This window comes from Ahaetulla prasina, chromosome 3, assembly GCF_028640845.1.
Source record: "Ahaetulla prasina isolate Xishuangbanna chromosome 3, ASM2864084v1, whole genome shotgun sequence".
In the NCBI taxonomy this organism is placed as follows: Eukaryota; Metazoa; Chordata; class Lepidosauria; order Squamata; family Colubridae; genus Ahaetulla; species Ahaetulla prasina.
This window is the reverse complement of record NC_080541.1, coordinates 226,305,918-226,321,060: the sequence shown is the minus strand read 5'-3', so window position 1 is coordinate 226,321,060 and position 15,143 is coordinate 226,305,918. Positions and strand designations below refer to the sequence as shown.

The 15,143-nt window shown below is 45.7% G+C and overlaps 1 protein-coding gene across 1 annotated transcript in view; it reads right to left on the bottom strand.

Moving 5' to 3' along the window:
* Positions 1-286: 286 nt before the first annotated feature.
* Positions 287-15,143, bottom strand: part of PDYN (prodynorphin) — a 39,143-nt gene continuing 24,286 nt past the window's right edge. The window contains exons 2-4 of the mRNA XM_058174544.1: positions 4,339-4,483; positions 2,655-2,780; positions 287-906 (exon numbers count right to left, since the gene is read on the bottom strand). Of these exons, the coding sequence (XP_058030527.1) occupies positions 466-906; positions 2,655-2,780; positions 4,339-4,467 (696 nt within the window). The 5' untranslated portion in view covers positions 4,468-4,483 and the 3' untranslated portion in view covers positions 287-465. The remainder of the gene's footprint in view (positions 907-2,654; positions 2,781-4,338; positions 4,484-15,143) is intronic.

The following is a 15,143-nucleotide window of genomic DNA, read 5'->3' as shown; positions in this document are numbered from 1 at the left end:
TAAAAGCATTTTTTCTATCACCTTTTCGGCCGAAGAGGTTTTAAAAGCCTCTGACGGTCCCAGCTGAGCCGCGCGATCATCAGAGCCTTTTTTTTTACTTTTAAAAGCATTTTTTCTGCCGAAGAAAAAATGCTTTTAAAAGTTTTTAAAAAAAAACCTCTGATGATCGCGCGGCTCAGCTGAGCATGCGGGGGGGAAGGGGGGGCAGGGATTTTTGCTACCGGTTCTCCGAACCACCCGCCGTTATCGCTACCGGATCAGGCGATCCGGTCCGAACCGGGAGCATTTCACCCTTGCCTCCACCCGTTTCCTTCCTGGTCAGTTTTACGGACATTCTCTGCATGGCTTGGTGGGCACAAGGAAGGGGAAAGCTAGGGTCAGGGGTTTAGGGGGTTCTCCGTGACCCTCAAGATTGCGGGAAGGGGTGGGGCTGGAGAAGGGTTTCATCTGCCATCGCCGGGGCCTCTATAGGTCAGCAACCTCCTCGGAGGCGGCCTTGGGCCCTTCCTCAGACCTCGTGGTCACCTTGAACTGCCGGCGCAGGAACCCTCCGTAACGTTTCTGCTTGTCCCACTTGAGTTTGGGACGGATCCTGCGCATGAAGCCCCCGTAACGTTTGTGAAGGTCCTCCTGGACGCCCCCATCCGCCTCTTCCTTGGAAGTACCCGCCACCCTGGAGCCCCTCTTGGGGAATTTGCGGAGGAAGCCTCCGTAACGTTTCCGCTCTTCCTTGAGAGACGCCAGATCGGGTTCCTCCTCCTCCTCCTCTCGGTGGGAGACCAGATCCTGAATTTCCAGCATCTCTGGGTTGACTTCTTCGGCCTCTGGATCTGGCCCTGCCCTCTCCGCCATCTTCTGGAAGAAGCCCCCGTAGGGTTGGCTGGCATCTCCCTTGGTGAGGACATGCTGTTTTGGAGAAAACGGGAGAGGAGAAAAGGAAAAAAGAGGAGAAGAGAAGGAGAAGACGAGAGGAAGAGAAGACGAGAAGGAAGGAAAAGAGGAGAGAAGAGAAAAATGTGAGAAGGGACGATAGAAGGAAATAAGAGAAGAAAGGAGGAGAGAAGAGAAAAAGAAGAGAAGAAGAAGAGGGAAAGAGAAGACGAGAAGGAAAAGAAAGGAGGGAAGAGAAAGGAGAAGAGACGATAAAAGGAAAGAAGAGAAGAAAGAAGAAGGAGAGGAGAAGAAGAGAGAAGAGATGACAAGGAAAAGAAAAGAGGATAGAAGAGAAAGAAGAGACGATAAAAGGAAATAAAAGAAGAAAGAAGGAGGAGAGGAGAAGAGAGAAAGAGAAGAGAAGGAAAAGATAAGAGGAGGGAAGAGAAAGGAGAAGAGATGATAAAAGGAAATAAGAGAAGAAAGAAGGAGGAGAAGAGAAGAGAAGGAAAAGAGAGAAAGAGAAGACGAGAAGGAAAAGAAAGGAGGGAAGAGAAAGGAGAAGAGACGATAAAAGGAAAGAAGAGAAGAAAGAAGAAGGAGAGGAGAAGAAGAGAAGAAGAAGAGAGAAAGAGATGACAAGGAAAAGAAAAGAGGATAGAAGAGAAAGAAGAGACGATAAAAGGAAATAAAAGAAGAAAGAAGGAGGAGAGGAGAAGAGAAAGAGAAGAGAAGGAAAAGAAAAGAGGAGGAAGAGAAAGGAGAAGAGATGATAAAAGGAAATAAGAGAAGAAAGAAGGAGGAGAAGAGAAGAGAAGAGAAGGAAAAGAGAGAGAGAGAAGATGAGAAGGAAAAGAAAAGAGGAGGGAAGAGAAAGGAGAAGAGGCGATAAAAGGAAATAAGAGAAGAAAGAAGGAGGAGAGGAGAGGAGAGAAGGAGAGGAGAGAAGAGCGAAGGGGAGAGGAAGGAAGGAAGAGAAGAGAAGAAGGAGGAAGAGAAGAGAAGAAGGAGGAAGAGAAGAGAAGAAGAAGAAGGAGAGGAGAGGAGAGAAGAGAAGAGAGAAGGAAAAGAAAGGAGGAGAAGAGAAGAAGGAAGGAGGGGAGAGGAGAGGAGGGGAGGGGAGAACAGTGAGAACATTTAATCAGTAGAATGACTTCCCTTCAGAAGTTGTGGGTGCGAAAAAAGGAACACTTTGCAGCCTTCCGAGTCTGCAAAGGTAAGTAGAACAGCGAGGAGGCGGGGGAGGAAATCCGCTGTGCCACAAGATTTAGATTACCTAGGAAGAAATCCGAGGAATATAAATCAAGTATCACAGCTGATCGTCGCCCAGCTGATCGTTGGAAATACCAATTCAACCAAAGCGGTAGCATTTTATTTTTTTTTACTACCGGTTCGGGAGAACCGGTCTGAACCGATAGCATTTCATCCCTGGTTTGAATGGATGTGTGTGTGTTTGTGTGTGTGTGTGTGTGTGTGTGTGTGTGTGTGTGTGTGTGTGTACTAGAACAGGGGTCTCCAACCTTGGCAACTTTAAGACTTGTGGACTTCAACTCCCAGAATCCCTCAGCCAGCAAAGATTCTGGGAGTTGAAGTCCACAAGTCTTAAAGTTGCCAAGGTTGCAGACATCTGTAATTAGAAGACCTCCAAGACGCCTTCCAGCTTAATGCTCTCGGACTGTTATCGTCCGAAAACTGTGGTAAATCTGTCAGCTTTGAACATTGCCTGTGTCAGTGTGTGTATCAGCAACTGTGAAACGCAAGACACACCTTTTCACACTCACCTGGGATCTGCCAGCCTCCTCCTCCTCCTCCTCCATCGGAAAGGAGGTTAAGAGCGAGAGGATCCTCTCGCATCTCTGCCACTCCCCGCTGGACACGGAGGGATTTTGACACTCCAAAGAACAGCGCTGCAAAATATAATTTTTTTTAAAAAAAACAGTCAAGAGAATTACAGCTAGTTTTCCGCTTACAACAGCTCCTTTAGTGGCCGTTCCAAATTACAACAGCACTGGAAAAAGGGACTCATGGCCGTTTTTCACACTTAATGACCTTTGCAGCATCCCCCAGGGTCACGTGAGATCAAAATTCGTTCCCTCGGCCACGGACTCACACTTACGACGGTTGCAATGTCCCGGGTGTGTCACCTGATCCTGATTTTGCGACCTTCTGGCGAACAGAGTCAATGGGGTTGACTCAAAGTCAAAGCGATTTCACTTAACAACGATGGCAAGAAAAGTCATAAAAAGCTCATTTCCCAACTGTCTCACTTAGTGACACCAATTTGGGGGTCAATTGGGGTCATCATTCTAGCACTACCTGGATTTTATTTCCTTATTAGCTGATCACCCGGCGTTGCCCAGGTATTTATTTATCCCAATCCTGTATTAGACAGGAAGAGCAACTTCACCCTGAGCCCTGATTTTGGCGAGAACTAAATTAGTTAGAAATTTTTTCCCTGTGCCCCCAGAAGCATCAAGTAACGTGATACCACCTTGTTGTTTTTCTAGCTGATCCATGATCATTTGGACGTTGTAGTTCTTTTTCCATAGGTACATCTTGTTGAAAATGTCCGGATCTAACGTAATTTCTAATGTTGGATTTTCCCCCTTACCAGAGGGAGTCCCCTTGTGGAGTACTATGAAGCCGTTACCATGGCAGCTCCACTGTGCTGTACAGTAGAAGCCATTTTAAGGCAGTCCAGTAGCAGCCATTTGAAGGCACAACAGGCTGTATCTTAACAGAACACACACCCCGAGGGGTTTTAGGGGTGTCTTACCCCCGCAGTATTTCTTTCCAGAGAGTAAGTCATCTGTGTACCAAGTTTGGTTGAAATTGCTCTAGGCGTTCCAGAGTTATGCTGGAACATACACACATACATCCGTTTTTATATAGATTGATTAAATTCCTATATTGTCCATCACATCTAATCACTATGGGTGGTTTACAAGAATGCATCGTCTTTGTGGTGCAGTGGTTAGAATGTACTATTGCAGGCTGACTCTGCCCACACTGCCAAGAGTTCGATTCCTTCAACCTAACTGGCTCAATGTTGACTTCCATCCTTCTGAGGTGGGTAAAATGAAGGCCCAGATGGTTGGGGGGCAACAGGCTGACTCTGTAAACTGCTTAGAGAGGGCTGGAAAGCACTGTGAAGCAGTATATAAGTCTAAGTGTTTTCAAGAGGCAAAACTGGACTTTCTTGTGTTTTTGCTTGAAGACGTTTCTCTTCTCATTCAACCAAAGAAGCTTCTTGGATGAGAAGCGAAACGTCTTCAAGCAAAAACACAAGAAAGTCCAGTTGCCTTTTGAAAAAGCACTTTTGGGACAACCAAGACCTGTATTGGGGTCTCCAAACTTGGCAACTTTAAGACTTGTGGATTTCAACTCCCAGAATTCCTCAGCCCTGACTTGGATGACTAAGAAGCTCCATTGACAGTATTCCGCTCAGCGTCTGTTGTAACTTACTAGAGGGTTGATGGGCCTCTCTCCATCCTGGTTGTGAAGAACACACAGGCAACACCGAGAAACACAGTCCCAAGAAGCTGAGAAAGCCACGTGGAGATAGAAAGCCAGTCCCCAAAGTTGCCAATCCATACTTCCCAGAAGGTACCTGGAGGGACGGAAAGACAAGTCAAGAATTAAGAGCCATTACTCATCAATAGAAAAACTATGGGGATCCTCAACCATCCAGGTTGTCCCAAAGGAGCTTTTTTTCAAGAGGCAACCGGACTTTCTGGTTTTTCTGGTGAAGACTTTTCGCTTCTCATCCAAGAAGCTTCTTCGGCGCTGACTGGATGGTGGAGGATGGGAAGATTTATACTCCTTGCAGACAGCTGGTCATTTGTGTCCTTTTAAGGAGTCGTTGAGGCTACTTGGGGGTTTATCTGTGACCTTGAGAGGACCGCTGGTTTGAAAGAGAGAATCAAAGATGCCGTCTATGTCAAAATTGAACAGTCTTTTCTCAACAGAGGGGGAGGGATACATTTTATTTATTTATTTAATTAATTTATTTTATTTGTCACAACAGTATATATAAGTATAAGCATGAAATAACTATACAGATAGAATAGAATAGAATAGAATAGAATAGAATAGAATAGAATAGAATAGAATAGAATAGAATAGAATAGAATAGAATAATTTTATTGGCCAAGTGTGATTGGACACACAAGGAATTTGTCTTGGTGCATATGCTCTCAGTGTACATAAAAGAAAAGATACGTTCATCAAGGTACAACATTTACAACACAATTGATGATCAATATATCAATATAAATCATAAGGATTGCCAGCAACAAGTTATAGTCATACAGTTATAAGTGGAAAGAGATTGGTGATGGGAACTATGAAACGATTAATAGTAGTGCAGATTCAGTAAATAGTCTGACAGTGTTGAGGGAATTATTTGTTTAGCAGAGTGATGGCCTTAGGGAAAAAAACTGTTCTTGTGTCTAGTTGTTCTGGTGTGCAGATTGAATACAATCAAAGGGAATATTAGGACAGGAACGATAGACACGCTGGTGCTCTTATGCACGCCCCTTACAGACCTCTTAGGAATGGGGTGAGGTCAATAGTAGATAGTCTTTGGTTAAAGATTTGGGGATTTTGGGAAGAGACCACAGCGTCAGGTAGTGCATTCCAGGCATTAACAACTCTGTTACTGAAGTCCTATTTTCTGCAATCAAGATTGAAGCGGTTAACATTAAGCTTAAATCTATTGTGTGCCCATGTATTGTTGTGATTGAGCTGAAGTAGTCATCTACAGGAAGGACATTGTAACAGATGATTCTATGAGTTAAACTCAGGTCATGCCGAAGGTGGTGGAGTTCTAAATTTTCTAAACCCAGGATTTTAAGTCTGGTGGCATAAGGTATTTTGTTGTGATCAGAGGAGTGGAGAACTCTTCTTGTAAAATATTTCTGGAGACGCTCAATTGTATTAATGTCCGAAATGAGGTGTGGGTTCCAGACAGGCGAGCTGTTTTCAAGAATTGGTCTAGCAAATGTTTTGTATGCTCTGGTCAGTAGTGTAACATTATCTATCTCCAGTCTACAACATGGTCCTTTCAACAGTTCCAAGAAGGCTCCACAGCCATTTGCACTGTGGGTGCAAATGAGGACACAGTTAAACTTCCAAGTGGCCTCAACGACTCTCTAAAAAGGATGCAAATGACCAGCTGTCTGCAAGGAGTGTCGATCCTTCCTTCCCCCCCCATCCAGTAAGAGCTGAAGAAGCTTCTTGGATGAGAAGCGAAAAGTCTTCAAAGACAAACAAGGAAGTCCAGTTGTCTCTTGACAAAAGAAAAAAAAGAAAAAAGCAAGCCCCTTTGGGGCAACAATAGAAGAGAATATTGTAGGTCAGGCCTGAATTGTGCGTTCCTTGCTGCCTTTCGGTGTCGGTAGGAATTGTCGTGTCCCACTCCTCCGCTGACGGCCGGGTCAGGGAAATCCGAATCAGGCGTGCCTCTGCAGCTCTGCCAAAGTCCTAGCAAAGTTCTCAAGGCAGGTAGGAGACCAGAAAGTGATTTCAGCAAGATAAGGTAGACTTTGCCTGACTCAGAGAATGCCAGAAAGCAGATCCTTTATATAGGCCATGGGGTGTGGCTCCATGACTCAGCACTTATCCCAGCCTGCCCCTCCCTTCCTTCTGTTGACGCCGCCTATCAATTCTCCTGAAGCGAGGATCACTCCAGTCTGCAGCTGTTGGTAATTGACCTTCCTCAGGCTCACATGCTGTGGGGGAGGGGGAGGGGTCTAGTTGCTCCGTTTGCCTGGGCATGGAGCCAGGGCTGGGGGCTGGAGGCACTTCTTCTTCCACAGCCTGTCTGGGCATGGAGCCAGGGCTGGGGCCGGGAGGCATGCTAGGACATTCCTCAGCGTTCGGAAGCAGATAAGAAGGCCCCGGCTGCGGGGAAAGCGGACAAGGCACAACACTAATGTCATTTTTGTTTTCCTGGATCCTTGATTAGGCTGTTGCTTGTTCCACCAAAACCGACAGGGCAAGCCACATGTATATAATGCATGCTTGGGTGTGTGTTTGTGTCAGAGGTGGCTGTCACATATTGTTACCCACCGGTTCGCCACACACACGCACCTTCTGTGCACGCACCTGGCCTTCCACGCGTGTGCTTTGCTCATACATGTGCCTTCTGTGCATGCGCCCGGCCTCGAAAAAGTGGCTAAATAGGACGGCATAGTACCGGGGAGGGTGAGCAGACTGACCCGCGATCTCTGCTACTGGTTCGCCTTGGGTATAAAATTTACTGGTTCGTTAAATCTCTGTGCCACTCATCTCCTCTACAAAGTGATTCCCGTATAATATATATTATATATATTCAGCTTCGTGATGGCTTGGACCATGATTGCGATGATTCAGCCGAGGTGGCAGAGACTCGTCTTGTTGAGGTTATTTGGGATGAGTTTGATTCTGTGGCTCTCGAGGACGTGGACAGGTTGCTGGGGAGGTTGCATGCAACTACGTGTTTACTGGACCCGTGTCCTTCCTGGTTAGTACTGGCTGCTCAGGAAGTGACACGAGGCTGGCTCCAGGGGATTATAAATGCTTCTTTGGTTGAAGGGGTTTTCCCCGCCGCCTTGAAGGAGGCGGTGGTGAGACCTCTCCTGAAGAAGCCTTCCCTGGACCCAGCTATTTTGGGAAATTATCGTCCAGTCTCCAACCTTCGCTTTTTAGCGAAGGTTGTAGAGAGTGTGGTTGCATGGCAGCTTCCCCGGCACCTGGAGGAAGCTGTCTATCTAGACCCATTCCAGTCCGGCTTCCGACCCGGTTACAGCACGGAGACGGCTTTGGTCGCGTTGGTGGATGACCTCTGGAGGGCCAGGGACAGGGGTTGTTCCTCTGCCTTGGTCCTATTAGATCTCTCAGCGGCTTTTGATACCATCGACCATGGTATCCTGCTGCGCCGGTTGGAGGGATTGGGAGTGGGAGGCACCGTTTATCGGTGGTTCTCCTCCTATCTCTCCGACCGGTCGCAGACGGTGTTGACAGGGGGGCAGAGGTCGTTCTCGAAGGGCCTCACTTGTGGGGTACCTCAGGGGTTGATTCTCTCGCCTACCCTGTTCAACATCTATATGAAGCCGCTGGGTGAGGTCATCAGTGGTTTCGGGGTGAGTTATCATCTGTACGCTGATGATACTCAGCTGTACTTTTTCCACCCCGGACCACCCCAACGAAGCGGTCAAGTGCTGTCCCGGTGCCTGGAAGCCGACGGGTCTGGATGGGGAGAAACAGACTCAAGCTCAATCCTCCAAGACGGAGTGGCTGTGGATGCCGGCACCCGGTACAGTCAGCTGCTCCGCAGCTGACTGTTGGGGCGAGTTAGTGGCCCCAAAGGAGGTGGTTCGCAACTTGGCGTCCTCCTGGATGGTCGGCTGTCCTTGATGAACATCTGGCGGCCGTCACCAGGAGGGCCTTTACCAAGTTCGCTTGGTTCGCCAGTTGCGCCCCTTCCTTGACCGGGATGCCTTATGCACAGTCACCACGCCTGGTTACGCCTCGCTGGATTATTGCAATGCTCTCTACATGGGCTGCCCTTGAGGTGCACCGGAGGCTGCAGTTAGTCCAGAATGCAGCTGCGAGTGGTAATGGGAGCCGCTCGTGGCTCCCATGTAACACCACTGCTCCGTAGTCTGCACTGGCTTCCTGTAGTCTTCGGGTGCGCTTCAAGATCCTGGTTACCACCTTTAAAGCGCCCATGGCTTAGGACCCGGTACTTACGAGACCGCCTGCTGTTACCTTATGCCTCCCATCGACCAGACGCTCACAGAGAGGGCCTTCTCAGGGTGCCGTCCGCCAAACAATGTCGGCTGGCGGCCCCCAGGAGTAGGGCCTTCTCTGTGGGAGCACCGACGCTCTGGAACGAACTCCCCCCTGGCTTACGTCAAGTGCCTGATCTTCGGACCTTTCGTCGTGAGCTAAAAACATATTTATTCATTCAAGCAGGACTGGCATAAATAGTTGATTTTAAATTGGGGTTTTAGTAATATTTTAAATTTTTAAATCTTTTAAATTACCGGCCGTTTAGTAATAGTTTATTTTAATTTCTTTTAATTGTATATATTCTGTATTTTATTCCGGCTGTACACCGCCCTGAGTCCTTCGGGAGAAGGGCGGTATAAAAATTTAATAAAAAAAAATAATAATTATATATTGTGTGTAAATAGAGAGAAAACCTGATACCCTTCTAGCATTGATGATGGGACCCTGTTTGGGTCATGCAACGTCTACAAGAAAGCAACCAAACTGAAAATAGATACAGCAAGAGATAGAGATAAGGAGAGAGGTGGCGTTCTGTCCCCCCCATACAACCACAACCAAGCAGACACGCGAGCTGACTATATTTGCCAGCAATTTATTCCTACGACAGATATCAGTTCTGGCAATGAACCTGCGATTGCCTGCCAAGTTCTCTTATCTCCTCAGAAGCCAGCGTCACTGCAGTTCGTTGCTGGAGCAACCAAGAGTTCAGAAATAAACAGAAATCCAGAAGCCAAATTCTTAGTCTCGAAATATTGCAGCCAAAGTTTCCAAGAGTCAGTTTTTGTCCGTCAGAAGAAGCTATAGAGCAGCTCCTCCTGCTTTGATACCCTGTGGGGTGTGGCTCCGTGACTCAGCACTCTCTAGGCCTGCCCCACCCCTTATTTTGTTGTTCCCGCCTCTCCTTTCTGTGATGCCTGGGATTTAACCAGGACTGATTGTCAGCAGCTGGGTCTTGAGGCGTTGCCTGGGAGGGGGAAGGTGCGGGAGAAAGAGGCCTCGTCATCTCCTCCACCTGGCCTGCCTCTGGGACCTGGAGTGGAGCCAGAGAGGACGGTCCTGCAGAGGGAAGCCCTGTCGGCTCTTCCCCCTCACTCACTGAGTCACTCTCTGCCAGGAGGCCAGGCTTGGGGGCTGAAGACCCAACAGGTGGAAGGGAGAAAGAGGGAGAGAGAAAGAAGAAAGGGAAGAGGAGGGGGAGGTAAGGTGAGGGAGATAAGTGTAGGAGAGAAGGTTAGAGGGAGGAAGTAGGGTGGAGGAGGAGAAGAAGAAGAAGAAGAAGGAAGGAAGGAAGGAAGAAGAAGAAGAAAAGGAATGAAGAAAGGAGGAAGGAAGGTCGTTGTTTGTGTTTTATTTTGGCTGTAAGAAGAAGAAGAAGAAGAAGAAGAAGAAGAAGAAGAAGAAGAAGAAGAAGAAGAAGAAGAAGAAGAAGAAGAAGAAGAAGAAGAAGAAGAAGAAGAAGAAGAAAAGGTTGCTGTGAAAGAAATGGAGAAATGACAACCCCGAAAATATTTAAAGAATAAAAATTGAAATAGTAAAAAAAAAAAAAAGAAAGAAAAGGAATGAAAGGGAATGAATATGAATAAAAATGGAGAAATTAGAAAACGAAGAGCGAAAAAAGATGTAATTTGATAAAATAAGCAAAGGAATATTAGGAAAGGAATAAAAAGTTAGGGGAATATATATATATATATATATATATATATATATATATATATATATATATATATATATATATATATATATATATATATATATATATATATATATATATATATATAGGTTTTAGTTTCTGCATTGGTGTGTTGTGAAGTCTCATTCGGTTTCAGGCCGTAAAATTGCTTGTGGGAGCAAGAAGCACGAAGCTGAAGCCTGAAGATGACGAATGAGACTTCGTCGAAACGTCGCCAAGACAATTCCAATTTTACGTGGGAGAAAACCCAAGTAACCAAAGACCTACATACAAACACCCGCGAAAACCTCAGAAAACAAATATATATATATATATAAGGTCACTACATTGTTTATGAATTGTGTTTGTGTGGCGGGGGAGGAACAAAAAATCAATAAAAACTTGTACAAAAAAAAAGAAAGCAAGCAACCAAACTCAGAGAGCACCAAGGAGCCCGCACGCCTCCTCCTCCTCCTCCTCTCCACAAAATCCACTCCTTTCTAGCACTGATGATGTTACGTAGTTTGGTCATGAAATGTCTGCAAGAAAACCATGACACTCAAAGAGCCCCAAGGACCCCTCAGTCCTCCTCCTCCGCCTCCTTCTCTTCGTCCTCTTCCTCCATCATTCCACAAAAACCACTCCCTTCTAGTACTGATGCTGTTACCTAGTTTGGTCATGAAACGTCTGCAAGAAAACAGCCAAGCTCAGAGAGCACCAAGGACCCCCACAGTCATTATCGATCTTCTTTCCTCTGAAAATGGAACCCACGAAGATTTAGACTTCCCGAGATGCGCCCACCAACACTTCGCTTACACACTTCATCCCCTCATCTGGTGAACCGTTCTCGAGCCCTCAGACTCAAACCAGGCCCAAGCCGGATCCGTGTCCTGAATTCCTGTCAGAAATTTAAGCCTCTTCCCGGGTGACATCGCCGACTTTCTTAGCGAAACGTCCCTTAATTGGGGCTGATGGAGAAATGGAGAACGCACACTCCGAGTTTCATTTGTGCTAAATTAAGCCGTAATTTGAATGATACGCATTATCATATGTCAAATTATCAGCCCGAGCAGAACATAAATTACGCCGAAGCTTGCTGGCTTCGACAAAGTGGCATGAATCACAATCCAGATTCCCGGATCGTTTGGCGTTTTTCATCTGCTGATTCCAAATTGCCCTTAAGAGCGTTAATTAATGGCGCCTCACAATATGATTGAAAGAGCTGAGGGCCGCCATTTAGGTTACACACACACACACACACACACACACACACACACACTTGGGATAACAAACTCAGAAGTCTGTTAATTCTAAATGGTTAACACCAAGCAAGCTGCAAACTCAAAACGGAGGAAATAAGACAGTGGTGGGATTCAGCCGGTTCGCACCTATTCGGGAGAACCGGTTGTTAACTTTCTAAGCAGTTTGGAGAACCGGTTGTTGGAAGAAATCTTATTTTGGTTTTTCCCCCCCACTTTACAGGGCTAATCCTGTAAGGAAGGCAGGAAGGAAACATTCTGGTGGTGTTTCTAGCCTAATCTTTATTGCCCTGCTTACAGAAACTGTCTCTATGGTTAACCCTTAGTACATTGTAACAGCTAAGGCGAAGCGGTGGGATTCAGCCGGTTCGCACCTATTCGGGAGTAGAGGTTGTTAACTTTCTAAGCAGTTTGGAGAACCGGTTGTTGGAAGAAGCCTTATTTTGTTTTTTTCCGCTTTACAGGGCTAATCCTGTAAGGAAGGCAGGAAAGAAACATTCTGGTGTTTCTAGCCTAATCTTTATTGCCCTGCGCACAGAAACTGCCTCCCTGGTTAACCCTTAGTACATTGTAACAGCTAAGGCGAAGCGCTCATCAACGTGAGTGACGTTGAGTTGGCCACGCCCACATGGTCACATGACCACCGAGCCACACCTACCCAGCTGGTCATTAGGGCAGAGAACCGGTTGTTAAATTATTTGAATCCCACCACTGAAATAAGGTCATTTGAAGGAATGATTGAGTCACGGTCATTTCTTACAGGTAGTCCTCGAAGTTACGACTGCAAGGGAGCCTGACATTTCTGTGGCTAAGTGAGACATTTGTTCAGTGAGTTTTGCCCCCCTCTGACGAACCTTTCCTGCCGGGTCGTTGTTAAGTGAATCGCCGCCGTGGATAAGTTAGTAACACGGTTGTTAAGTGAATCCGGCTTCCCTTAATCGATTTTGCTCGTCGGAAGGTGGCAACAAGGGGATCACGTAACCCCCGGGACGCTGCGACCGTCATAAGTATGAAGCAGTTGCCAAGCGTCTGAATTTTGATCACCTGACCAAGGGGTCGTAAGTGTGAAAAATGGTCATACCGTAAGTCACTTTTCTCAATGCCGTTGAACAGTCACTAAATGAAATGTTGTAAGTTGAGGGCTAACCGTATTTCTATAACTGTCTGGTTTGGCACAGCAACCAAACAGGACACAGGCACAGATTCCAAGCAGTGGTAGGTTTCTACCGGTTCATCCCGGTTCGGGCTAACTGTAGCGGCAGCAGTGGGAGGCTCCGCCCACCCACGCAGATGTCATCACGGAATCTCTGTGCATGCACAGAAGCCCTGCGCACTCGCAGTTCCAAACCGGTAGCGAAGGTAAAGGAAACCCACTACCGACTCCAAGGGATAGTTAAGACTGCAGAAAAAAATCAGTTGCAACCAGCCTGCCTTTGAATAGAGGACCTCGATATTTCGAAGGTCAGAAGGAGGGCTCAGATAATAATATCCATGGACCAGGAGGTGAAATGTAAAATTTGTTACTCCCAGTTCTGTGGGCGTGGCTTGTGGGGGGGACGGTAATGTGACTGGGTGGGCGTGGCCAACTTTTTTTTTTTTTTTTACTTTTAAAAGCATTTTTTTCTACAACATCTTTGGCCGAAGAGGTTGTAAAAAAAGTGCTTTTAAAAGGCTCCTCTGACGATCCCAGCTGAGTTGCCTGATCGTCAGAGGCTTTTCTTTTCTTTTAAAAGCATTTTTGTTTTGCCTTTAAAAGAAAAAACAACAACACTCCGACGATCAGGCAACTCAGCTGGGATCGTCAGAGGAGCCTTTTAAAAGCATTTTTTTTCTACCGAAGGCTGTGACGATCAGGTAATTCAGCTGGGATCAGCCGAAGAGGTTGTAGAAAAAAATGCTTTTAAAAGGCTCTGACGATCCCAGCTGAGCGATCATCAGAGGCTTTTTTTTTAACTTTTAAAAGCATTTTTTTAGCTGAAGAAAAAAATGCTTTTAAAAGTAAAAAAAAATCTCATGATTGCATGGCTCAGCTGGGCATTGGGGCGGGGGGGGCAGGGATTTTTGCTACTGGTCCTCCGAACCACCCGCTGCCATCACTACTGGATCGGGCAATCCAGTCCAAACCGGGAGCAATTCACCCCTGCTACAGACCCTTCAAATCCTGAACATAAACTGTTTCAACTCCTCCCTTCGGGACTGCTATAGGGCGTTGCATGCCAAAACAACTAGATACTAAGATAGTTCCTCCCCCATGCCATCACTCCGCTGAACACCTAATTCCTCCTGTCTTGGGCTTAAGGATATTTACCCATATAGTAGGGGTGTAGTAGTATTATTATCCTTTTCACCTTTCTCATCTTCTCACCTTTCCTACGTATTATCTTCTCCTGTTGGTATCTTATGATTTATCACTTGCTGTTTGTAATCTTACGATTACTGATTGTAATTATGATTTATGATCTCTGACCTATCACTTTGCTGTTTGTTTGTATACTGAGAGCTTATGCACCGGAGACAAAATCCTTGTGTATCCAATCACACTTGGCCAATAAAGAATTTTATTCTATTCTGGTAGACTTTAGGAGAAACCCTTCCATACTTCCACCTCTCACAATACTAGACAACACAGTATCAACAGTAGAGACCTTCAAGTTTCTAGGTTCTACCATATCGCAAGACTTAAAATGGACACATCAAAAACGTCATCAAAAAAGCACAACAAAGAATGCTCTTTCTGCGCCAACTCAGTAAGCTCAAACTGCCCAAGGAGCTGCTGATCCAGTTCTGCAGAGGAATTATTGAGTCTGTCATCTGCGCCTCTATAACTGTCTGGTTCGGTTCTGCAACCCAACAAGAAAGACACAGACTTCAGAGGATAGTTAGAACTGCAGAAAAAAGCATTGCTACCTTCCATGGAGGACCTGTATACTGCATGAGTCAAAAAGAGGGCTGTGAAAATATTTACAGACCCCTCACATCCTGGACATAAACTGTTTCAACTCCTACCCTCAAAACGACGCTACAGAGCACTGCACACCAGAACAACTAGACACAAGAACAGTTTCTTCCCGAACACCATCACTGCTAAACAAATAATTTCCCTCAACACTGTCAAACTATTTACTAAATCTGCACTACTATTAATCTTGTACACTGAGAGCATATACATCAAGACAAATTCCTTGTGTGTCCAATCACATTTGGCCAATAAAAAATTCTATTCTATTTATCTTCTCATCATTCCCACCACCCATCTCCTTCTACTTCTGACTATATGACTGTAACTTTGTTGCTTGTATCCTTACGATTTATATTGATTGTTTCCAGATTGCTTATTTGTACCCTTTGTATCATTAAGTGTTGTACCTCATGATTCTTGATGAACGTATCTTTTCTTTTATGTACACTGAGAGCGTATGCACCAAGACAAATTCCTTGTGTGTCCAATCACACTTGGACAATAAAAAAATTCTATTCTATTCTATTCTATTCTATTCTATTCTATTCTATTCTATTCTATTCTATTCTATTCTACTCTACTCTATTCTCTACTCCTCCACTCTACT